The sequence below is a fragment of the Pavona decussata genome, unplaced genomic scaffold, assembly GCF_977016875.1.
Source record: "Pavona decussata unplaced genomic scaffold, jaPavDecu1.1 SCAFFOLD_242, whole genome shotgun sequence".
NCBI lineage: Eukaryota > Metazoa > Cnidaria > Anthozoa > Scleractinia > Agariciidae > Pavona > Pavona decussata.
This window is the reverse complement of record NW_028145647.1, coordinates 239,976-265,276: the sequence shown is the minus strand read 5'-3', so window position 1 is coordinate 265,276 and position 25,301 is coordinate 239,976. Positions and strand designations below refer to the sequence as shown.

Below are 25,301 nucleotides of genomic sequence, written 5' to 3'. Positions count from 1 at the left end.
TCTGATATACATGTAAGGCCAAATTTTCCTTTTGTTTCACACATGAATACAAGTCAACTTGGAAGGAGAATCTAGCAATTTATCAGAAGTCACTTAGGGATTTTTTCTAGGCGCCCCTTCAATTGTAATTTCCTCAGGGGTGGTGGATTCCAAAACCAAACAAACCCTTCCTTGGGAGTGGTAGGGAACTCATATTTTTCTTGGACAACACAATTTAGTTTATGGTTTAGCATGCTGCAACTGAGAGTCACATTTTAAACAACTTTCTTACCTGGTAAAAAAGGATAATTGGTAGACTGTCCCCTGACTGAGGCAGAAAGTGGTCCAGGTTGCCGCAAAAGTGACATGGAATTTCTAGCTGTACAGCCAGTGTCTGTCAACATCACCTAGTAAGTAAGTTAAAGGAAATTCCAATCATGATTCTTTCACTGTTTTCAAAATAATTTAACAAATAGATTCCATTTTGCCGTGCGTCTGTACTCTGATAACGCACAGATGACGTCAAAACGTGGTGAGAACAAAGAGGTACTCTACGAACTGCAGGCAAGTAGCGTGACTGATGTTCTCACCACATTTTGATGTCCTCTGTGCATTATCAGAGTACAGACGCATAGCAAAATGGAATCTATTTGTTTTATACAATAACCAAGATATTTGAACACATTTCGTGAGCTAGCATCGCGTTGCCGGAGCTGAGTCAAAAACTTTCCACCAAACTCAGTTTTAGACTACTACACACATGCAATTGTGATCTTCTAAATTAGAGTATAATCAAAAAGAATTTCACTAACAATATTTTTAAAACTAACCTTTATTCCAGAAAGAAAATCCTGACCCAAAAATATTACAGCATGTAAGTCGCTTCACTGCGATTTGTAATCGATTACTTGCCATTACCGGATTTCTATCCGCGGCATATTTCGACAAATATATGCTTCCTTTTCATGTCACAACAAAGTTCTAGCTTTCCTATCCCAGTTGAGGTCACTCTCAACGGTCTTTGTCCAATTTTTTCTTGGGCAGTTTCCGGCTGCGAAAATTTGCCCGTGTTTGTCTGCTACTCGCAAAAATAGTTTGCAAAACTTTGTTAACCAGTGGCTCTCGCTGGACTCTAGACTCTGATCACGTGCGCCGGTCACACCACTCAATGATGTCAATCGCGCGTCTATACTCTATTCACACACTCCTCTAGACCAATCAAAATGCGAGGTTTACACAGTTCATTGACTGTATAAATTGGATTACACAGGTCTGTGTCAGACCAATCTTATCTTCACCTTACAAGCCCAGTGGCAGATCCAGTGGAGGTGGGGGGGGGGGGGAGGGGGGGGATCTGGCAGGTCAGAAGCCCCCTTCAAACCGGAACTTTGTTTTTAAATGATCAAATGTATCATGGCTGAAGAGAAACAACATGCAGCTCCTTGTATAATTAACCTACATAAAATTAATCAGACAAGTTCCTTGAATTCCTTAATCTTTCTGGCAATTTGGACAGGAGTTGCCCTCAGTGGTTGATATTAATTAAATCTACCTTACTGCCGATACAGACAGTGACCAGATTTTGTGCAGTGTACAAGAATTAAGTTGTTATAGCCTACCGATACACCTTTGTAAGAGGCACTTTCCAAGGTGTCTACCGTGTAATTTAAGGTATTGTTTGGACCCCTCCAATCAAAAATTCCTGCATAAACTCCTGAAGACTTAACTGTTTATGTACATGCCTAGCTGTAGCTACAAATTGAAACTCAGTTGTATAACTACAAAACAATTCACATACAGGACACTAGGGAAAATATACTGCAAACTATGAAAACACCGAAATCTTGCAAGTGTGTTTTGAGTATATTGTGGTTTGTGCACAGTTTCATTTGTTTATGAGTAATATTTTATTGAGAAAATTTAGTCAGTAATATAATCAGGTTGTTTATTGTACGTGTTGTAAGATGCAATTTGTCTGATTCCCTCTTTCCTAATACCTTGTTGTAATAATTACAACAAGGTATTAGGAAAGAGAAAGCGCATAATTATTATGCGCTTTCTGTAACTTATATCAGTGTGATTGAATAAATAAACTAAATTAAAAAAAAATAGTGATTGAGTGAAAACCTCATTATAACCAAGAAGCTCTCCTGTTGTTGGATTTCTCTCCACTTTTAATGTTGATGGAACTGGGCAAACATCTGCAAAGAATAAACTCTCTGAGTCTCTTTGACGGGGCCAAAATCTAAAAATGAAAAAAGAAAACGATATTTGTAAAAGCAGGTTTTAATGGTTATGATCAGTTCTGGAAACCAGAACCAATTAAGTGCTGCAGACTCAAAAAGGAAAAATAGGGAATTACTGATTTGTTACTGCACACGACTGTCCACTGTGATAATAACTTACAGTATTATACTACAATCATCCAGCAGATATCTGGAAACTAATAATTACATGTAGGTTAGCATCACATTGAGGATAAGATAATTTGTACCATTCAGTAGGACACCCCCAGCTAATGAATACATACATACTACATAGTATTACATACTTTATTTATTCCAGAAGCAGACTATATATAAAAATAAAAAAAAAGTACTTCTAGAAAAGGAAGTTTAGAGGTAAGCCCTATGCGAAAACTCCCTCAATAAAAATAAAAATAAATATACATAAATCAAGATCTTTACAGTCAAATATTTAAATACATTTTGAGCTTAGATTTAAAATGCTGAAAGCTATCAGCTTCCACTATATCACCTGGTAATTCATTCCATAGTTTGACAGTTCTAACGAAAAAAGAATGTTTATAACAATTGAGTCGTGCTGGCTTGACATAGAGTTTGTATTGATGAATTTGCTCTCGTAGACCGAGTTGTGGTGAAATCAAACAAGTCTTCAAATTTTAAATGATAAAATCCAAAGACTATCTTGTAACATTAAATTAAAGATGGTTGGAAAGAGTAGGCCATTTTATCCAGCGGAACAAATGTACTCCAACTACACTTTTGGCAAGTTTTCCAGACAATCCCATACTTAAATTTGACATATGTCTTCTACTCTATTCACAAATTATAGGGCTCTCTGGAAAATCTTGCACACGTTTTGTCTGCCGGATGAACAACTGGGCCCAGGTCTATAGAATTTGAGATGCTGAGACTTTGCCTTAATTTCAGAAGATTCTGGATTTTTCAAGGGACCATTATCCAGTCCTAAGTGGATACTGAATTGAATTATGCCCTTGTGACTGACCAACACATGTACTGTACCTTTGAGTTTTATGAAAGTCATGAATGGGTAGTGATGAGGGATCCAAAAGATATTTCTCCAAATCAGATTTTAAATCCAGAGCAAACAAAGGAGGCAAACCACAAGGAAGCTATAAAGAAAAAGAGAGAGGCTGATGATTACTACTAACTATATTATTATTTTTATTAATTAAATTGATATCACCTCAACTAAAAATGCCTCTCTTACACTCATACCATAAAATATCCAATAAATTAATGCATTTAGGATAAATAATAAAACTTTACGAATAAGGAGTCATTTCTTTACACATTTAACTACATGTATAAAATACTGTGATAAAATACTTCTTGTTAAAAACATTTTGAAAGTTTAAAATGTTAAAAACCAACAAAGTTTGAACATTGAATTAACATCATTTTGAAGTCAAACAATTAGTGCTGATAAGAACATATAAATACTAAAAAAAAACAATACTTAATTAAAAAAGAAAGAAAGTGTTAAGAATGTTCTTATATTATTGCAGTAATAAAATTTTAGGTCCATATTTTTATATTAGGACTTCATCTCCTTGGTTATGCAATATATTAATAATGTACAGTTGGTCTGCCACTTTCTGGTACGGATTTTAATCAAACCCTGCATTAAAACAATGTTCTTGAGGTTTGAAATGTTTCCAAAGTGTGAATGCTTAACTGCATATACAGTATACATACATCTTATTACTTGGAGAGAGGAAATTAAGGAGTCTGACATTCTTTTATTTCAGACTGTATTTTCACTTATTTCCCTCATGAGGAGGGGACTGAAAGAATCCCCTAACAATTTGCCTACTTAGCTAAAAAATCATCCTCAGACTACAGTCATTACCTGATGAAATGTGGTATAATATTAAACAAATTTACTTTAGTCATTTAACCCATTAACATCTGTGTACATGTACATCAAACAAAAATTATTTTGAAGAGACATTTAACCAATACTGACATCATACAACTCCTCATTATGATCAATAAAATGGCTGTATAAGTTTAACTCACTGTTGTCAGTGGCTTTATTTCCTTCTTTGATGATTTGTTGATTGAATCTGGGATCACTTCAATTGTCCCTGTACATCCAACTTCCAGAAGGTCAAAAGCATATTCCAATGAACCATCCTCCCCTTGTGTTCCTTGTGCACCATTCATCAATCAAGAGACAAGAGATGCACATATTAATGACATCAGGATAAAGAAATACATTTGATTCCTTGGAACTTTTGAATACTTTTAAATGAATTTACTTTTATTTAGCATATTTAAAGATAATATTAATACAGTGTATTACAATGGGCATAATTACAAATGTTACCAGAGAATGTGATGGCAGTTTTTTGGATTTGATTGTAACTTTGAAGAGACAAAAAACATAGAAACAAGCTGAAATAATAATTAAAAAAATGCAACTTTGTCTTGTACTGTTCTGTTCTCTTAAGGCAAGTTTCTGACCCTTGGGAATTTGGAGCACAGACTAAACAAAATTTGCCCAAGGGGACCTTTCCCCCTTGGGGGCATTGGATGTGTGGCCCAGAGATTAAAACTATAGCCTTTTATTTATGCTCATCATCCACAGGAGTCAAACTTAATATAATGAGTTTAAGCGAAACACGTCTGACCAAAAACCATTGTATTCAAAATATGGATACTCACCTTCCTCTGCCATACTGTTTTGTCCTTACGTACAAGAAATACAGCACCAAATGTACATTTTAGCCCTCATTCAATCTTCCCCTTCCCTGTTCGCCATCTTAACCGAGACCCCATGAAAAAACTGGGTACCACTCTCCTCAATCCCTCTCCAACAATCAATAATCTGCTTAGGCACCAGCCTTTTTCCGCGTTATTTGTTTAGAAAACATTGCCGGAGGGGAGCGTTTTGATAGAGGCTTACAAATTTTGGAGGCACGCTATCGATCTGTTTTGCGTTTGTTTCTACAGACTCCTTGTTGACAAGTATAACGAGAAGTAATGTCTACGAAATCAGTGGCTGCAGCGAAAGACGAAGAGTTTGATCTCGCCTTTTTGGACTCGGATATTGATCAAGATGAAACCGACGCGGCTTCAACTCGAGTTATTCAACTTGAGAGGGATTCGGAAATCCCAACGCGATATTTGATTCGAAAGATATTTTCACCTCATTTAGAGCCGCCGTATCACTACCATCCCGCCGCAGAAGCGTCCCAAAGGAGGAAGAAGGTAAAATTTGAGCTTTTTGTGTGTTCGTTATTTTTCTCACAAAGCATAAAGCTGATGTGAGAGATTAGAAAGCTAAAGGTTGGCTGTAGGTTGATTTAAGAGGCATGCCCCCAGAGATTTCATTTCTCAGTTGTCAGCGCTGACGGATAAGCATTGCTTATGTTTAGCAGACAATTGCAAAGGAGATAAAGGGTTTATAAAGGAACTAGTACAGAGTTGTTATCAATCGACGAGCTCTATTTTATAAAAGAAAGCGATTTGATTAGACATCACGAGTTTGTGTATGGAAAATGTCATGTTTCACTGCTGCATTTTGGGGCTTTTTAATGAACCGAGCGATCGCAAAGATCTTTGTATTTCTTTTTTTGTCAACTACTTAAGTAGAACATGTTTTCTTTGAAAATATTAATCTCTTAGTGTGTTTTTGGCGGGATATTTCCGGCTGTGGTCGGAATAAAAGCAAAGCCTTCTTCATGATCAGAAGAAAAAATATGGTCGCGAGGCTTGTCACGGATAAGATTTACTTCGAGGGCTTTCAGTGTTCTTGCCTTTCCATAAAGGAAATTAATGTCTCCAAATCCCTTTATTCTTGCAAAAATTTGACAGGTTTGTCTCTTTTTTTATCTTAAATGATCTCATAGGCTGTCAATTTATTCTGCGACCATTGGTGGATGTCATTTTGAATTGAAATGGACGCATTTGTACTTTTTCGTGATTGGCATTGTCGTATCGCATTAAATGTGACGTGACATATTTTGAAAGAAATTTTATTGTCTTTGATTGACAACGTGTAATTTTTTTATTAATTAATATGTAAAAAAATCAATTATGCTCAGTAAATTTTGTCAAAAGTTCCTTTGTTTTTCTTCTTTTCTTTTTTTTTCAACTTGGTCTACTGTTGTTTTAATTTGAAAAAAGAATGAATTTATTCAATAGTATTTTCTGAAGCCAGTTGTTACTGTATTAAACCAAATCATTTCAGCCTATCTGTCAACTGTGGCTTATTTGATATCTTTCAAAATTGTTGTTAAGCTCAATGTGTCACAGCTTCTGTCCTCAGCATTTTGTGGAAACTTCTCATGGTCACGTTGATTTTGTATGGTTATAGTATGGTAAATGTGAATGCTTAATGTGGTTTTTTGTTTGGACTCAGTTGCAAAACCTTGCATAAAAAGTAGTCAAGCAAATCATGCAAGTCATGTACATGTAAGATGTGCGGAACAAATTCTTATCTAAACATAACTAATGTGTTGCTCCAGAAAATATCCATAGTCCCCTGGAAATTTCAATTTAGTTTCATACGGTATTTTTCGTAAGGCTATTTCTAAGGGTCACAGGGCTAGCTACTTTTATGAAAAAAATACTTTTTTTAAAGTTTTTTTGTTCATGTGCAAATCTTTGGAGGCTGAAAGCTTGGGGTTTGTTTTTGCCAGTATTCCTTCCATTCAAATGAATTAATAGTGTATCTAGATACATTATATTTTAATGAAATTTGGCAAAAAAATTATGCTTGTCACAGATTAATGTACCAAAGTGTGTCAGGCATTTGCGAGCATATATGTTCATTTTTTTTTTTCTGAGGAACACCTTTGAAGGTTTGCAATAACCCCAAGAGCTTTGAATTTTCAAACTCCAATTTAATTTCGATGGAGAATATGGTTATTTTCTGGAACCACGCAATCATTAGAGACAGTTGCATGCAGTAAAGGCTTCTAATTTTACATGTGCCTTATTTTAATTTCACAGACACCACTCTGACTTTTTTATCATGATTATTTTAACAATGTTGAGGCGTGGTCAAAATCTTAAGAACATACTTATAATAAAAACATTCCCCTGCAGGCTGAGAGTCAGTTAGGAATGTTTTTATTTTGACCATTCATTTTTTAAAATGAGCAACACCTACATGTAGGAATATATGTATTTAATAAAATTTAAAACTTTAGTCTCTATGCAGTCAAATTAACCCAGATATTAAATGCCAAAAGTTGGCTGGCAGGATATCTTGCAAGTAGCACTGCAGTATTAGGCCTGTTCCAATTGTCACACTACTGCCGTGCCGGACTAAATTCAACAATTTAATTTGACTTAATCACGGCAGTAACATGACGTTTGAAACCATTTAGTTTGGCAGGCTGAATTAAGTTCGGCATGGCAGTAGCACGGCAGGCCTTGTCATGCCGTACGGCAGTAGCGCAACTTGGTTTCAAACAGCATGCTGTAATTGCCGTGCCAAACTAAATTTATAAATTATTTTAATTTATTTTGGGTTAATTTGCTTGTCCTACACATTTCTATATTTTTTAATTTGGTGCGACTGAATTAAATTCAATGTTTGAAACCACTGCCGTGCCACTGCTGGATCAAATTGATTTAAGTTTGGCAGGGCAGTAGCATGACATTTGGAACAGGCCTTAGTCATGCAAGCATATCACCTGTACTTCCTTTTGACTGATATTGATTTTTATCAGCAGTGAATTGCAAGTTGTAAAAATCAGATCACAGGGCAAAACTGTGAATTATGTTTTGAAAAAATATGACTGGCAACAGTGGACATTTTGCTGGGGCCAGTTGTCTGAATTTGGTCGTTGATGACTTGTGTTAATGTCATAAATAATTGTTCCTACATGTACAAAGTCATTAAAACCTGTTCCAACAAAAAAAGTAAACAACAGCTTAATATCATGCCTCTCTTCCTGCAGTGGAAACCAAGAGCTACCATCTACAGTCCAATTACAACCTGACCATTGTTGAAAAGGAGTGATTAGTTGAAGTCAATCAATCAACTGACATCAACATAATTGATAATTTAACTGATATCAATAAATTAGTATCAGTCAGTTGATATAATTGGTCAATTGATAGTCACAAGAAAGAGTCCATACTGTACATGTAATAATATACTTGTAATATTGGTATTTATTAAAAAATGGATCATTGTATAATGCAATTCCAGGGGTAATTGATTGGCGTAGTGGCCATGGTATATGAGCCATTGTAGTATACCATGCCCTAGAAATAGCGACCATTAAATTGTCTTATTGTTCTTGCAAAGCGAAATAAAAAAAATCTAGCAATATTTCAGATTGTTTTTAATAAAACAATTATTCCAATCACGCTTGTTGGATATGAGATGATTATAGCCAACTCAGCGCTACGCATCTCGTTGGCTATCTACAGTACGTATCATCTCATACTCCAATGCGCGCTCATGGAATAATTGTTAAATAGATTAGTCTGATACAAGCAGTCTCCTTCAGGGGGGATTTAGACTGCCTAAATAAATGGAGCAAGGACTGAGGAATGGGGTTTAGAGCAAAAAGTAAACCCTGTGGTCAGTAAACACAGCCCCTACCTAGCATCTCTGTTGCCATCTAACAAGCTGATGCCTAAACTAAGTGTCTTTTGCCTATTTTTCAACATATTTGCTCTGACAGCCTTTGCTCTAACTACTGAAGGGGCCAGCGAACAAAACTTCACTTTCATTTTAAAGTAACATTATTTTGGGGGAAGGTTGTGATGCCTGTGACTTCTATGTGGGTATGGTGATAAAATTTGTGGAAGAAGGGTTGAGCTTAAATTCTGTTGTCCATGTATAATAGCACATTTTTGAACTGATTCCTTGAAAAGAATTGTTGGAATGAGTAATGATGATTTTAAACTAACAATGTAGAAGTTTAATAAATTAAACCTACAGCTGGTATAAGGGAATCAAATTTCCTACGGCTGAGAGGCTCCCTCAACTGAAAATAAACAGAAAAATCTCAGAAGCAAGGCTTTGAGGCCACGCAACCATGAAATTGAGAGAACAAGGACATTATACTCAGTTAGCTTACTGGGGGGAAGAGAGCTTACATGTACCGGTAGTTATCAATTTTTGATCTCCTAACTGGATATACCAATACTGTACATTTAGAAGGGGGTATTTAAGCTTGCATAGTAGGCAGTATTGTACTGTATGTGCAAAGGTTGACCGAGTCAAATCCCATTTGTGTCAGTAATACATGGATGACATAAAAAACATATATTTTGAACCTTGAGATCAGAGTAGGGGATTAGAGTACCTGAGTATAGAAAATCAAAAGTAAGTTTTAGTGAAAAGGGTAATGACAGACTGAGATAGATGTACATGTATGGGGTAGTTTTCTATAGGGAGCTGTAGAAGGATAATGTATTTTTTCTTTAGCCCCCCCTCCCCCTTTTTTAAGCTGAAAAATGGACAAGCTTTATATTAGGAAGGGGAGCTTAACTCATAATTATTTTTTTTTAAAATAAACTCTTTGATTTCTTGACAGGTACACAGTCAATGGGGATCTCAGATTGGTAAATCCCGGCACAGTTATCCCCATCAGGATGATCTTGTTGCCTTACTGAGCTTTGAAGTCCTTCCTAATTCAAGCATCTCTCACCTCGATGAGACTGTCATTATGAAAGTAATGGAAACGTTATCAAAGAAGAGTGGCGATGCCAAACTAGAACCTCTTCGCTGCAGTGGTCTTCAGCTTTTGATGAAGTTTTCCAGTTCTGCTGGTTATAAAGCGCTCGGGGAGTGTTTCTTGGATGGGAAGATAGAAGAAATTTCTCATCTAAAACTCATTGAGATTCAAGGTATGTACGGGAGCTTATGTGTAACTAAGCAAGATTTTTTTTCTGTTTGATGAAGGAAAAGAAGCTCTTTTGTCACTTTAATTTTCCATTAAATTTTATAGTTGAGAACACTTTGGACCTGAGATGCATGCACAACTCACAATGATAATAAATTATTACTTCAAGTCCAGGTCTCTTTCAGGGTGTTGTAAGTTACAATACAATACAATATTTATTTTGCCACATTCAACAATTACAGATGAAAAAAAAATGATGAAAATTGACGAAAGAAAATAAATGGCGAGAAAACCTGAAAGAAACCACGAGGTTATAAAGTCAGGCTTCCTCACTTTTAAAAAATAGTTATCTTATATTAGAATTACGATATGGACTTATGATAATAAACTTTGACCACGCACACGTACACACACACGCACACACATATTAAGTAAGTTAGTTGAGAAATACAGCCTTACAGAAGTTAATACCTAGAGAGAAGAAAATCTTTAAGCTTTCTTTTAAAAGAAGCGGTGGAGGGAGAACTAGTTATGGTATGGTATGGTATGGTATGGTATGGTATGACACTTTACTTCATGTTGTTGCCCTCTGCCATATCCCACCCTTTATTTGGTTTTATCAACAGAGTTGATAAGGTAATTTGGCCAACACAAAGAACTTCCAGAGTTGTTTCGAGTATTAGCCCTTCATCAGAGCAAAGGGCTAACACTCAGAATGATGGCACTTGAATCTCTTTACATTGGCCAAATTAACTGTAGCCAGGGTGTTGGGACTGGAGGCCTTGGGAACCCTGTAAGGAGCCACAGTAACTCCAGTCCATTTTACTGACTCCATACAAACTCATCGGTCTAACACATTTGCAAATTTAGTATTAACTAGGTGAGTCATCAGGGTTATGACAATTTTTGCTCAGGTATACTTTGTTGGTGAAATTGCAATGTAAATGGAATACTAATTTCTGTTTTTTAGTTCTAATATTTACTGTTCAAGGTTAAAATGCTTGAAGGGGACACTCCCTTCTTTAGCCTAAATGGGTACATGATGCTAAACTGGGCATGACTTTGGGGACTCAAGATAGATTGTAATGTTTGGTTTTATCAAGAACATTGTTGATATTTAGCCACACTGTAAAGAGCCTCGAGTGAGTGACATTTCGAGCATTATAGTTAGCATTTCGTCAGAGTGAATACAACAAGGTGTCTTTCTGGAGTTTATGTACCAGAGGTCTTTCCAGTAGAAAGGTCTAGGAGCTGTGATCTGTAATTTCTTAATTTAGTCTTAAGCTACACATGTAGGTGTGACACCATTTAAACAAGGTATCACTACCCAACACAAGCTTCAGATAAGTGTCCCCTGGGGTTGTATTGCACTGTGTTGTTCATACTGGTAACTGATTTTCTTTGCTCTCTTTTTAGCTGTGTGTCTCACAATCCCTCCACCATGCTACATCGAGATTGCTGTTCCTGCTGGTGAAGGCGCCTCCCTAAAGGGAACCCTGACCTCTTTGTTGGTTTCACATCAGTCTGTTTTCCCATTCCTCTGCGTCAGAGAACCAGAGCACAAATTCTCCAATGGAGAGAGCCCTACAAATTCCCCTGCATCTAAGACCAGGCGAGTTGAAAATGGTGGCCTGTCAATGCCAGCTGTCGGAATGATGCTGATGTATACTCAGAGAGCACAAAGGAATTCTGAAAGGTGCTTGAATACAATGAAGTCAAGCTCCATGGAATGGGAGGAGGTCAAAGTGCCACCAGCAATCTCAGAAGCTGATGAAGTGTATTTCAAAGCTGCAAATATTGATGGCCCACTATTTGCTGTCAAGAAACTTTCACCCTGTCCTGGAGTTCGCATTATACTTTTTGTGAACAAGGACATGGATGAGGTAGAGAGATTTTACACATTGATCACTGGTAAAACCTCGCTGGCCTATAACAAGATAGAAGAAGGTCTTAGTTATCGCAAATTTCCACTCTCAGACAAACTGGAACTGCAACTCGTTTCTCACCCTTCTCTCAAGTCTCAACCCGTGAAAAACACTGCGCTTTGCTTTATGATGAACGATGTGAACAAAATGTGTTCTGAAATTCCAGGTGGCGTTCGAAACATTGGGGAGGGGCATTGGCAAGTTAAAGATCCTGAAGGGAATGTACTTATACTTTATAGCTTGTTAAAATAGAGCCAGCCTTTATAACACTGTGCCGGTGGTAGCATTAGATGTATACATTTACGTGTATAATTTGGTATTTTTGCTTTTTAGTTTATAAATAGTCTCTTACTTCTCTCATGGATAGTAGAGCATGTGAAATGCATGAATTCATGTCAAATTCACCGTCACACACACTTCATGTTTCACCCCCTCTACAAACCTCGCTTTTTGTGTTGTCACGCATTCCTCGTGGCGGAGGAATGCGTGACAAGCCCAAAGAGCATCAGCGAAGGAGGCTACTCCTCTACTAACCCTGAGAGAAATAAGAGGCTAGCCATAGTCTTTTAAAATTTTGTGTCCTAAAAGTAGTTCTTATTTTAATTTCCAGTGTGGAAAAACCTTAAAACAGCATCACATGAACACAGTTCTGCCCAAAATCTGTCATTTGAAGAATTTTATCCGCAGATTCTATTAATGAGTTTGATTAGGGACGTAGAATAAGCAGGCAAATAGACTACCAGTTTACAAAATGTTAGTCGCAGCAGTTTGCTTTCAGCATCATTGTTAACTCAGATACATGTACTTCTTACACAAGTTAATTTCATTAATTTTTTGCCCATGTACACCACTGAAAACCAGTTGCCCTCCTGCTCAAAATCTCAATAGGAACCCAAACTCTAACGTAAGAACTAGTTGCACAAAGGGCTTAAGGCCTGTAGTGGCCATGGTACTTCGTCATTGTTACTCTTGGGCACCCAAGGTTCATTTCGGTAAATAGCTGTATAAGTTGGAAGACCTTAATCGCCCTAGAAATTCGGATTCAGGTTTAAAGAAAACCTATAGTTTTCTTCGGTAAAATTTCAGCTCAAAATTTCTGAACACTAGAGAACTACTTCCTGTTCTTTTCGAAGGTGCAAATATCTCATTAAAAAAAAGGCGAAATAAAGTCAGCTAGCATTTCCATAAAACCATTATAACTCGTAAATTCGGGAAATAAGATTCTGTTGTGCTGTTTTCATCGAAAGATACTTTTTCAGATACTTTTTTAGCAAAAGCGTCCAAACAGATCAAACTGTATTTGCTCACACAAATATTCCTTTAAAAGCCCACAAATGGGACCGCAGGTGACAACACTTTAAGACCGGCTTTTAAGTATTTTGCTTAAATGTCTCGTGGAATTCATGGTAAGGTACCATATAGTCACCCACGTAACTCGAACCTCCATATAGTCACCCTACCTTACCATGAATTACATGCCTCGTTGAGCCCTTTTTTATCCACAACCTCGTTCCAGAGGACGCTGGGTATCTTTAGATGTTTTACATCACGTGATCATCTGTGTACATATCGTCACGTAAACCGGAAGAAACTATAAATTGTAAACTCAAGTGATCAATGTTCAACTTTATCGCTGTACTGCAGGGCAAAAGCGATATACTCCAATTGTTTGTTCAATCATCCATTCTCCTCTGGAACATGTTGAGACTTGTGGCTGTCAATTTATCTTTTTATTCATGACATCCGCAAAAAACACCAGTACACACTAGTTTTGGTTTGTTCTTTACTTACTACAGTTGTAACCGCAGTTACAATTTTCCCTTTTCTTTTTTCACTGACTTGCTACGGATTTTATCCAAACAAGAATCCACAGAACATACCTTACGTTTGACCCCAGTAAAGTTCCGTGGTGTTTCTGTCGTACTGAACTGAAATTTTTATTGCACTTTCTCCTTCATGTTAAAAGCGGTTGTGTACACTGAGAAACTTAAATTGATTTCAGATAACACTTGCATCATATCCCCTCATGTTTGATGACATAGAAATTGAACCTTTCATTTTTGCGCTTATTTTCGTCCATACCATCTTGATGTAAGTCAACAGTTATTATTAGACTACCACCCAGTTGTGAATATTTTTCTCAGAGAATACGGTTCCAAAGTTTAAAACTGATCGTTCTTTTGCCAAATGAGTGCATTTTGAAATTGGCGAATTTCGAGGGATTATACTCGAAGAAGTTAAATGTTAAAAAAAATTAAGTCTATCTTGTACATATTAAACAAGTCCCATTTATAATCGGACTTAATCTTAATTTTACAATAGTGCGTGCCTGGTAGATGTAACACTTGGAATCGTTATTTCTAATTAAATATAGTTATGTATGTTGTTTATTGTATATTTGTTTTCGACGTTGAACCGAAAGAGAACATAATTGTAAGTTTCGTCTTTCAAGACAAACAAAATAATAATTGAAGAGGTTATTTCCTTTTGACTGCTTATTTTGTATTTTGAGTGCATTTTATTAGTACAAAAAAATACGCCTCTAATTCATTGTATACATGTTCCGGAGTCCCCCTTTTTCGAGAAAGGGGGTTTATTTTTCAAATGCCGTTTTAAAAAAAAAATGCTTCTCCATATTTTAAATGACAATGCGTGTGCAATGACGCGTGCCACCCCCGGCTCAGTTCTGGCTTCAAGAAGTTTTTCCTTCCTGAGCGCGACATGCATATACGTTTTGAATGCCTGTATAACTGAACTGTCTTGAGGGATTGACTTCGGACGAGATGTACCACCCTTCCCCGCTTGAAAAAAAAAAGGTTGGCTAGCCCCTGTTAAACTTTTCACCATAAAATTGTAGTTCACGTTAACGTCAGGGCTATCCCTTGCACAAGTTCTTCAGAAGATACGCTTCGAGTTCTTTGAATCGCTTTACGTAAAAATTTGTGGTGCCCGCTAGATCCCCCAATACGTACGTCTCCAGCTCACGCGTGGTTTGATTGATGTAGGTGATTGTCGACTTACCCAGTTCTCCCTCAGTTTCTTTGATAAGCATTCCTGAACACAGGTGCTCTTTGCGATTATACTCTGGTAAGGGAGGTAGCGTTGTTAATTTAACGGAACGAAAAGCAATAGTGAAGTGGTCTCTTCTGTCACAGGGGACTCTGCGTGACACCAAAAGGACCATATCGTCTGGTTTGATTGCATTACGCAGCTTGTTTTCCAACACTATATGGAGAATTTCGTCATCATCATCAACGATTTCTGCCACCTCTGATTTAATCAACAGCGGGTCCCATTCCTTTCGACGCTGCTCGTTGCTTAGCAACTCGAACGCTTTCTCAGGAGGGACCTGGACACATAAAGTTGCCTTCACACACAGGTAGTTATCAGTGTCACGTTTGAATAACGTGACACCAGAAGAAGACCGCACTTCCTCCCACTTGGTCAGTTGATTAAGTTTCACCAGTGCCTCTATGTTGTTGTAGTTCAGCAGTTGCCCTATGCGGGGATTCCAAGGAATGGCGATTACTGGGCCAACAGATTTACGGATCTGATCACGCTCGAAGCGCAGGCGTTTTCTTGCCATGGCCTCCACGGCACGTCGTTTATCTTCCTCTGTGTCTAATCGTAACGGCGGCAGCATCTTTGGGACGCCTTTCTCATCAGGTGCCACGAAAATCAAGAAAGCGCTGTTGACATGTCGTACCTCACCCCCGATTGAATACGCCTCCACGCGACACCCTACTTCCGTATAGACTTCATATGTGTTATTCACCATAGTTTTGATGATCACTCGATCCCCGACCTTAATGGGACCTCGAAACTTGACCTCGTCGACAGCTCGTAGTTGCGGATGGGATCTGCACAGGCGTGTAGCTGTGATGGTACAAGCTGCCACCATCCAAGCCATCACTTGGCCACCAAACGCTGTTTGATGGTGATTCGCATGCGGTGGAAGAACAAGCTCAACACTTTCCAAAGCGGTCTTTACATGCGCAATTTCTTCATCAGCACTAGCTTGGATTTCTGATGGGATAAACTTTTCGCTTCCTGTCTCACTGCCCTGCTTCAGAGAGAGCTCTTTAAGATTTACCGGGTACTGGATCCGCATTCTTCTCCTCTCGTTGGCGAGCGCATATTGCGATTTCTCTTCCTCGGTGAAGGGAACAATTGGTGTCAACTGCTGTTTGTGATGGTTTTTATCCAGTGCTACAAAAGTGAAAAAAGCCTCGCAAACATTTTGTATCTCACCACTGAGTAGATCTTCCACCCTCACCGATACTCCAACTTCCATACTCGTGTTAAACGCTCGATTCACCCGTGCCGTGAGGTTAACAACCTGGCCGACGTAGATTTGCTGTCGAAAATAGAGCTCGTCCATGGAAGCTGTAACACACGACGCTCGAGCGTGTTTTTCTGCCGCCAAACAAGCCGCGGCGTCCATCCATTTCAGTAGCTGTCCACCGCTGAGGCAGTTTTCTTGCCGTTCATTTGTGTGTGTTGGAAGAACGAGTTGATTCATTTCCACTTCGGTTGGGTTCTTGTACGTGGACTCCATTGTTGCAGTTTGATTTACTGCACAGTCACGGCTCAGATCTGACTCGACTCGTCTACGAACCACGAGGAAAGCTTTCTGTTTAAATGAGGACGAAAATTACAATCGTATCTTTTTCCTTTTTGTGGAATGCGAGTTGGTACATGGTTGATTGATGATGAAATGCACTCACTGAAGTGTCAATATTTGAGCCAGAGTTTTGTCAACAACTTAAATTTGCATGTTAGATCATGATCAATAACATTGGATGACCTTTGTAACGCAATGCTATGATGACCTATCCCTACGTTTCATTTATTTCTTTATTTGTTTATTTTATCTTATTTTATTTTATTTTTTTTAGTCAGCGGTTTAAATTAAAACTGAAAAGTGCCATTGAAAAGACTACCGACAAGTTCGGTTCAAAATATAGTCCAGTCATTCAGAATAACACGTCAGGGTCCCAAAGGGGTTTAGGGCTCCAGGGCTCCGGCCTTGAAAATGCAGGGCTCCAGGGCTCCAAGGCGAAAATTTCAGGGCTCTAGGGCTCCACATCATCTGCGTTAGGGCTCCGGGCTCCACTCTGGTCTACAATCTTGATATGTAAAAATTCTATTTTTAACGCTAAATCAAATACGCAAATAAAAAAGTCAGCAATTCCGATCAATTTTTTAAACCCAAGCAGCCAATTACATTATCTCCTATTATTTAAAAGTGGATTAAATATTAAACTTGTTTAAATGGGGTTGACAGACCTGCACGACTCCCGCTGTGTGCCCATTGTGTTGATAAAAGCCTTTATTAAGCGACTTCCCTTTTCTATAAGAGATCAAGGGAAGTTCCTTGTATATCTCTCTTAGTAGCGGCTGGTTTTGTATTAAATGCCATTTTTCCATGAGAATTTTTTTCAAACATGGCAGTGATGACTGAAATTGTGTCACGAAGGGAAGAATTTTCTTGTGTGCTTTCTGTTTTTGTGTAAGAGCGTTCTTTCTTTCTGCGAAGTTAACTTCGGAGAGGATTTTGTCCACCAGGTTACTAGGATAACCTCTCGATGCCAGGCGTGTTTTAAAGTTTTTAATGTTTTCCTCAAACCCTACTTTAGAAGAGTTTGTCCTCAGAAGCCTAAGCGCTTCTCCTTTAACGAAGCCTTTTTTACGCCTGCTGGGTGGCAACTGTTGTAGTTTGTGTACTGAGATGTTTCAGTAGGTTTGTAATGTGTGCGCACGTCAAGAATCGATTCTTTCTCGAATCTCTCTCCCTTATAGACTGTTGTATCCAAGAATGTTGTTTCTAATTGTGAGACTTCAGCGGTAAACTTTGTGGTAGGGTGGTACGAATTTGCTTGCTCAATGAAATGTTCTATTTCTTATTTGTTTGTATCCCACGAGCAAAATACATCGTCAATGAACCTTTTCCACGTTAGCGGTTTGTTAACGCTCTGCCTTAAGATCTCCTTTTCTATAGATGCCATAAAGATGTTGGCAAAAGCTACTGCCATTTTAGTGCCCATGGTAGTTCCGTGTGTTTAGAGATAGTCTTTCCCGTTAAATTGGAAGGAGTTCTCCTTCAGTATAAGGCTGAGCATTTCTCTGAGGAAATTTGTAGCTATAGGAGGGTTATTGGCATGAAAGTTCTCGTATGCGTTGCATACTATAGTTATTCCTTCCTCCTGTGGGATATTCGTGTAAAGGCTAGTGACATCCATTGAGACTAGAAAAGTGTTTCTAGGCACCCTAGTGCTTTCAATAAACCTTATGAAATGTGTCGTATCTTTAAGATACGAGTCCTGTATTTGCGCTATTGGCTGAAGTAGTTTGTCTACGAATGATGATAGGCGTCCTGTTGGGCCATCACACCCAGATATGATGGGGCTTCCGACTAATGTCGGTTTGTGAATTTTTGTGAGGGTATAAAACACTGGGATTCGAGGCGGATTTTGTGTTAGGTTAAACCATTTAACCGTCATTTCGTCTTTGCACCTTGTTTGGTGAAGACCTGAAAGTCAGGATGGAAAGGGTCATGAATCAGATGAACAGTAAACAATATAATCTATTAAGGACTGGGTAAGCATTGAAATGATTAATCTTCATCATTATTTGTATCTTCAAAATGATCTGTCGAGTTATTTTTTTTAATTTGTTGTAACTGATACCTGCGAGCAAACTGCTAATTAAAAGGAACGTCCGGTTACTATAAAGTTGTTTTTATCGCGCTCACTACAATTATAACAAAGTTTTCATTAAGGTGGCCGAATACAGTTTTTTAGTGTACAGGTGTTAGAAGACGTTATTTGGAAACTATGTACTTCTGGACGCCCAAAATTGGTATGGTGTAAGACTAACTAAGAAGGAATGTATTTTCGTGTGTCTTGTTCAGCTTAGTACCGTTTCCATGGCAACGCAGAGAAATATTAAACGTCCATAAATAATAGGTTTCCTTTATTTTTAGAAAATGTACTCATTAGATTTTTTCCATTTTTTGTATTTAGAAAAACTCACAAAACACTGACACAGTTGCACTACTTTCATGTAATTTTAACAGAGAGATCTCCTGTAAATGTCGATTTTGCATTTAAATGTTTTGTGAAGTTACCCTCTGTTAGATTTAAGTTTCTCTTTGTAGACGAGTTACGCTTTTAGGGAACTATTTTCATGCCAAATTTCACGAAATTCTAATGAGCGGTTCCTTAGAAAACTGTTCATTTCCACGAAAACAACCAGTCACAATTTTTTGGTCTAATGCGCATGTGTGGCCTTAATTGGGTTTCGTGGCAAAGATGAAAGCATGCATAATGTCTTAGTGAATGAATTTGTTTGCTCGGAAAGAAAAGAAAAAGTGTCCAGAAATGAGAAACTTAGTTATTTAGATCAAAACTTAACTTTATTATCCAATTCATGTGAAATTGAGGGATCACTTCATCGACCGCCATATAAGCGTACCACAACCCTAGCGCGCGCTTAATAGCATCAATAACAGAATCTGCAAAGCGCGCGTAAAAACTGTGTTCGGCCACCTTAAATCCTTAACTAAGTTGTTGCATATCATTGTAAACTGAGATAACCTTGTATTATGTACTGTCCTCTCTTCAGATTCTGTTTCTTTATGCCCGTTAATACGCACAAACAAACACAAAAAGGCAGTAATCAAGAATCAATGCAATCTGGGAACTCGAATGATCAAACTTGAAAATGCTGGAATCCGGGTTCCGCGCAAAATGTCTTTGGGCTCCGGGCTCCACAGCCAAAAAAGGATCAGGGCTCCAGTCAGTAAAATGATAGGGCTCCGGGCTCCACAGCAGAAATTTCAGGGCTCCAGGGCTCCAGGGACCCCCCCTTTGGGACCCTGACACGTTGTTTGACCAGTGCCACATGCAGTGCATAACAGGCGTAGGGCGTGGAGCGCGAGGCCATGGAGAAAGAAATTTCCTCAATCAATTTCCTAACCCTAATCCTAACCCCTTTTTCTTAGGAGCTTGTGTTTTCTGTTATAGAAACAGCTGACTCGCGTTCTAATGCGCAGGGAACCTTTTACTGAAGTCATCGATAAAGTTATATATTTGATGCGTGCGTGTGTTTTCGCAGTTGACTTGTGATTTGAGAGGTCTGCGGAAGCTTGAGTATATTGGCTTTTCTTGTGCCCTTGAGGAGTTTGGGACCATCGACCATCTGTGCTCAACCTTTTTTGGAATTGGTCGTTAATATGATTTCATGTTTTGTTGATTAAGGGACCTTTTGTGTCCAGGATTTTACTTTAGGGCCAAGTTGTGTCCATTTTATCTTGTACTTGGACGAATAATTTGGTTTAGCCCTGGTTAAGGGACTATCTGTTTTCTTTACATGATCTAGAACCATTTGTGCGCAAGAACATGGTTCTTACAGTGCCATCATGTCTTGACCTACAATTTAATTTCCGTCTAGTTATCTTTAAATGTTGTTTATTATTTTCTCATTCTTGTTAATCTTTATTCCACAATTTGATTCATTTTCGGGATCACCTGTGTGTTTTTGCTTTTTCTATTCTTTCATTGTTATTTGATTAATTAATTAATTTATTTAAATATTTATTTTATTGATTGGTGTTTGTTAGTTTTGTCTCTTTGTAGATGTGTTCCAGTCTGAAATGTGGTCAGTATTTTTCTCCTCAATCCCCGAGGATGTTCAACCCACTGCTTCCTTGGTTAAGAGCAGCGTTCTTGCATCTAAAGCGGATGGTACTGTGTGTACCTACCTTGGAGGTTTTTACAAGATAGAAACGTCTGCCACTTCCCTGCTAATCCGTTTCAGGTCGCAGTCTACTTGCAGTGCTTGCTTAATGAAGCTCATTCTCCTTCTCCAGTTCTTAACACGGTCTACAGCATTGATTGGGCGCAACAGATGGTTGGCTTATCAAAAATCTCCAATCATCCCCTGGTTTCTACAATGGTCAGTGCATCTCAAAGGATTTTGGGCATGCCAAAGGTCAAAAAAGATCCTCTGACTCCTGAGACGAGGGATCGAAGATGACAGATAAGTCTCCTTCTCTTTCGGATCTTAGATCTGTTGCCCTATGCCCACGCCAAGGGTGGCGACGTTAAGGACGAATTTTATTCTCGCCTATCAGTCACGAAGTCTTTAGGCATCTAATACCCCTTGATCCTCTCTTGCATCTAATGTATTATTTTTTTGTTGTTTCCTAACTGCAAAACCGTGTCCGGCAGATCTGGAGGGTTCTAACCACAGGGTCGGATTTTTCTTCAGTTTTTGTCGCAACGAGCGCGGTGAGGTTTTTTCATCCTGTGGATGCTTGTTCGTACTTTCCCAAGTTCAGTTTTCCTTTTTTGTTTCATAAGCTATTATCATCGTATGCACCTTTGTAGTTGTTGCTTTAGCCCCGGGGTTACTCAATAAATGTGCGACCTCCAGTGAGCACGCGATTGGTATTTCAAAAATTGAGCTTGTTTACTACGCGAAATAATACTAGAGAAGCGAACGACTTCGCACATTAGGAATGCGATTTCTAAAAGACTTGCCAGAAAGAACTTCGGCTAGCAGGGTAATTGCGGATCGATTTTTGTGCCAGTAGTGTGAACAGAGAATCGAGACAGCGAGGATTGGATTCTAGTGGAAAGATGGCGGCGGTTTGGGGCCACTTTTGTTCACATCAGGCCCGAGTATTTTTCACAACGGCATAAAATGCTATCCAGCATAGTTTAGACATAGCCTTAGAATATTTAGGTGAGCGCGAAGTGAGAGGCGACGGAGAAAGAAAATATTTCTTAAATTAATTCCCTCTCGCCTCACGCTCCGTGCCCAATGTGTTTGGCCTTCGCGCATGCAGGCTACCATCAACACAAACAGACAACTGGCGTGAGCCGTCACTGAATTGAACCACCAAATGAATCCATAGTCATCTTCCAAAACAAATCCTTCCCAGTAGCTTTCTGTTATGCAAAATGGACTGCGTATCGAACAGCACCGATGTTAAGCTCCGCCCACAAAAATGTTCGCCCTATAACAATAGGCTTGTTAACAACCAGATTAAGTCATATGACCTAGTGTGTCGCAATCGATGACAGTGTCAGTTTTTAGACTCACTCCAAACGGACTCCTAAGAATAAAAGATTTTCCTCGCTATTCTATGGTGTTTCAAATTTGTTTCATGGTGTCAGAAGTGAGATAAGAATGCCTGATACGCAAGCCCAAGCGTCTGGAGGTGACAGAGCTCGAGCTGCAATACAGGGCCGCATAACACAGTTGAAACCACCTGGAGGATTAGATTTCGACTCAAGTGATCTCTCGCACACGTGGAAGAGATGGAGTGAAGAAATCCAGCTATACATCTAGCGATGGAAGGCCGGGATGAAAAGACGAAGGTAAAGCTGTTTCTATACGTTGTGGGAAGCAAGGGCCGAGAAATTTATGAAACTCTTCACTTTGCAGGCCCTTAGAAAGGCTAAAATATCTAGGGGGCCAAGCAAATTGGTTAAACAAAGCTACACCCCCCCCCCCCCTCTTCCCCGCGACCCCCGTCAGTCAAAAGACAGACCGATAAGGGAGTTTAAGATGCAACGAGAGCATCAAAAAAGGAGTAGATTTAGTAAGCAAAACAATAACTTTGCACCTGCATCGCACTTTTTGGTACATTCCTTTGCGGTCACTGTACGCGGACTACTACGTTAATTGCCTAATTTCACGTTTGAAGGAGGACGTAAAAAGACTACGGCAAATTTTCCTTTCTCTTTTTCAGTGAACTTTGAATCGGGCAGTAAGAATCCGTCCGCAGGATAATTCGCCTAAAATTAAAAAAAAAAAAGAATAGCAAGTTGGAATTATCGCGATGAAGTTTAAAAGAACGCGAATTCTCTTTATAGATAATGTTTTAGCTACCATCACCGTCGTCTTATCTTTAACTCCCTACTAACAAATACAAATCGGATTTTGGTTCATATTCCGATTCACAGGGAATTAACGAATGCCTTTGTTGCTGTTGTATAAAAGCCAAATGTCAGCAGAGGAGCTGTCAGGTAATAAACAAATTATTAAAGGTTGTGGAAAAGCATTTGCAGCGTCAGACGTCAAGATTGATTGTTGCACGTTATTTTTTCTTAATTATTTACTTTTTGACACATTGTTCTTTTACTCTTCCAAAACGTCTGGAGGGGGGGGGGGGGGGGCTCAGCCCCCCTGCCCCTCCCCCTGCTACGAGCCTGCTTTGAAAGAGAAAGAGATGAACGAACATTGAAAGATGTTATAAAGGCCTTTGAAGATCATTGTTGCAAACAATCGATGTCTGAGTGAAGTGGAGTTTGAGAAGACTGAACGAGTACTGTCGATGTACAATCAGGCAACGCTAGTCACCGGGTCAATGTACCCTAGGGCTGTATGACCGAAAGACTGACTAGTCATTTTGCACTAAATTTGTGGTTCTTTAAGAGCATTCCCCTGCTTGGAAGTGGAACTATCCAGCAAATGGATCTGATACAAGTGCGATTTGAGAATATCCTATCGATCGTGTCTAGTTCCCACAAAGAGCCTTTGACAAAGGAGCAGCTGGTAAATCAGTTTCCAGATGTATTTCAAGGTACCAGAAAACTCCGTTAGCCGTATCACTTCCAAATAGATCCAGTTGCTAAGGCAATTGTACCATCACCAAGAAAAGTTCCACTAGCTCTTAAAACAGCCCTCAAGGAAGAACTGGACCGATTAGAGTCACTTCAAATTCTTACCCCTGTATCAGAACTGACTACCTGGGTGTCAAGTATGGTCATTGTTAAGAGGCCCAATGGAAATATTCGAGTGTGCCTAGATCCAAAGGATTTAAACAGAGCTTTGAAGCGCATTCATTGCCCCGTGCCCACAATTGATGACATCTTACCAGAAATAAACCGAGCCAAAATCTTCAGCACATTTGATGTCAAAAATGGATTTTGGCACTTGGAGGTGGATGAGGAAAGTTCCAAGCTCACTTGCTTCAACACTCCCTTCAGTCGGTATCAGTGGCTGAGAATGCCTTAATTTTGGTCTTGCCTCAGCACAAGAAGAATTCCAAAGGAGACAACACCAAGTGCCAGAAGGACTTTCTGGTGTGTTGACGATCCATGATGATATTCTTCTCTATGGAGAGGGTGATTCTTATGAAGAAGCAAACAGAGATCATGATATAAAGCTCCACAAATTGATGATGCCTTGCAGAGAGCAAAACGTGAAACTCACCAAAGACAAGAGGAAACTCAGGTTGGATCAGGTCCCTTACATTGGACACCTGCAGACAAGCAAAGACCTCAAGCCAGAGCCTGAAAAGGTGAAGGCCATAATGGAAATGCCCATGCAAGCCCTGAATGATGTAGCTGGAGTTGAAGATTGTTTGGCTTGGCAAATTACCTAAGTAAATTCATACAGTAGGATAACACCTGAGTGAAGTCTGCGAGCCCCTTAGTCGTCTCACTATGAAAGATGTTGAGTGGCACTGGATGGAGCATCAAGAACAGGCTTTCAACAAACTGAAGCAGTTAGTCACTGAAGCACCAATCCTAAAGTACTTTGAGCCTAAGGTAGAGCTTACACTTCAGAGTTGTGCATCAGATACAGGTTTAGGAGAGCAGTTCTCACTCAGAATGGACAGCCAATCGCATTTGTCAGCAGAGCCTTGTCTGATCCTGAGACAAGGTATGCCCAAATAGAGAAAGAGTGATTGGCAGTGGTTTTCGGGCTCGAGAAGTTTCATAAGTACACGTATGGCCGCTCAGTCACTGTCCAATCCGATCACAAGCCACTAGAAGTTATAGTAAAGAAGCCAGTGTGCAAAGCCCCTAAGCGTCTCCAACGCCTTCTCCTGAGATTGTTGGTGTATGATGTTAATCTGCTATATCGGATTGGCAGCCAGATGCAGTTGGCAGACACGTTAAGTCGAGCCTACCTACCTCAAATGGACCCAACACCACTTCAGAAAGAAGTTGACGCTGTAAACATGGCGCAAGATATTGCAGTATCAGCTGCCCGCGTAGATGACATTCGTAAACACACTGAAGAAGACCGTGAACTTTAAGAACTTATCAAAGTTATCTTCTCCGGATGGCCTGAAAATAAGCGTTACGTCTCTGTGTCGACAGTCCTTTATTCAACATCAGAGGATAGCTGACTGAACGGTGTGATCTTTAGAGAAGAGAGAGCAGAAGTGTTGAAGTCTCTTCGCAAAGACATGCTTCTGTGCATTCATGCGTCACACCTGGGCATTGATAGCTGTTTGCGGCGGGCCAGAGAGTGTCTATACTGGCCAAGAATGAGCAGTGAGATCAAAG

At 39.1% G+C, this 25,301-nt stretch overlaps 3 protein-coding genes across 3 annotated transcripts in view; 1 reads left to right on the top strand and 2 right to left on the bottom strand.

Annotated features, from left to right (window-relative positions):
- Positions 1-5,028, bottom strand: part of LOC146457496 (superkiller complex protein 2-like) — a 31,824-nt gene extending 26,796 nt beyond the window's left edge. Inside the window, exons 1-5 of the mRNA XM_085091912.1 lie at positions 4,914-5,028; positions 4,266-4,396; positions 3,246-3,355; positions 2,107-2,224; positions 272-386 (exon numbers count right to left, since the gene is read on the bottom strand). Of these exons, the coding sequence (XP_084948038.1) occupies positions 272-386; positions 2,107-2,224; positions 3,246-3,355; positions 4,266-4,396; positions 4,914-4,926 (487 nt within the window). The 5' untranslated portion in view covers positions 4,927-5,028. The remainder of the gene's footprint in view (positions 1-271; positions 387-2,106; positions 2,225-3,245; positions 3,356-4,265; positions 4,397-4,913) is intronic.
- Positions 5,029-5,095: 67 nt separating this feature from the next.
- On the top strand, positions 5,096-14,476 carry LOC146457495 (uncharacterized). Its single transcript, XM_085091914.1, has 3 exons — positions 5,096-5,459; positions 9,755-10,067; positions 11,480-14,476. Exons 1-3 carry the CDS (start codon positions 5,232-5,234, stop codon positions 12,238-12,240), a joined length of 1,302 nt encoding a protein of 433 aa, XP_084948040.1. The 5' UTR covers positions 5,096-5,231; the 3' UTR covers positions 12,241-14,476.
- Positions 12,747-16,972, bottom strand: LOC146457494 (acyl-coenzyme A thioesterase 11-like). Its single transcript, XM_085091913.1, has one exon. It carries the CDS (start codon positions 16,544-16,546, stop codon positions 14,864-14,866), a length of 1,683 nt encoding a protein of 560 aa, XP_084948039.1. The 5' UTR covers positions 16,547-16,972; the 3' UTR covers positions 12,747-14,863.
- Positions 16,973-25,301: the final 8,329 nt, after the last annotated feature.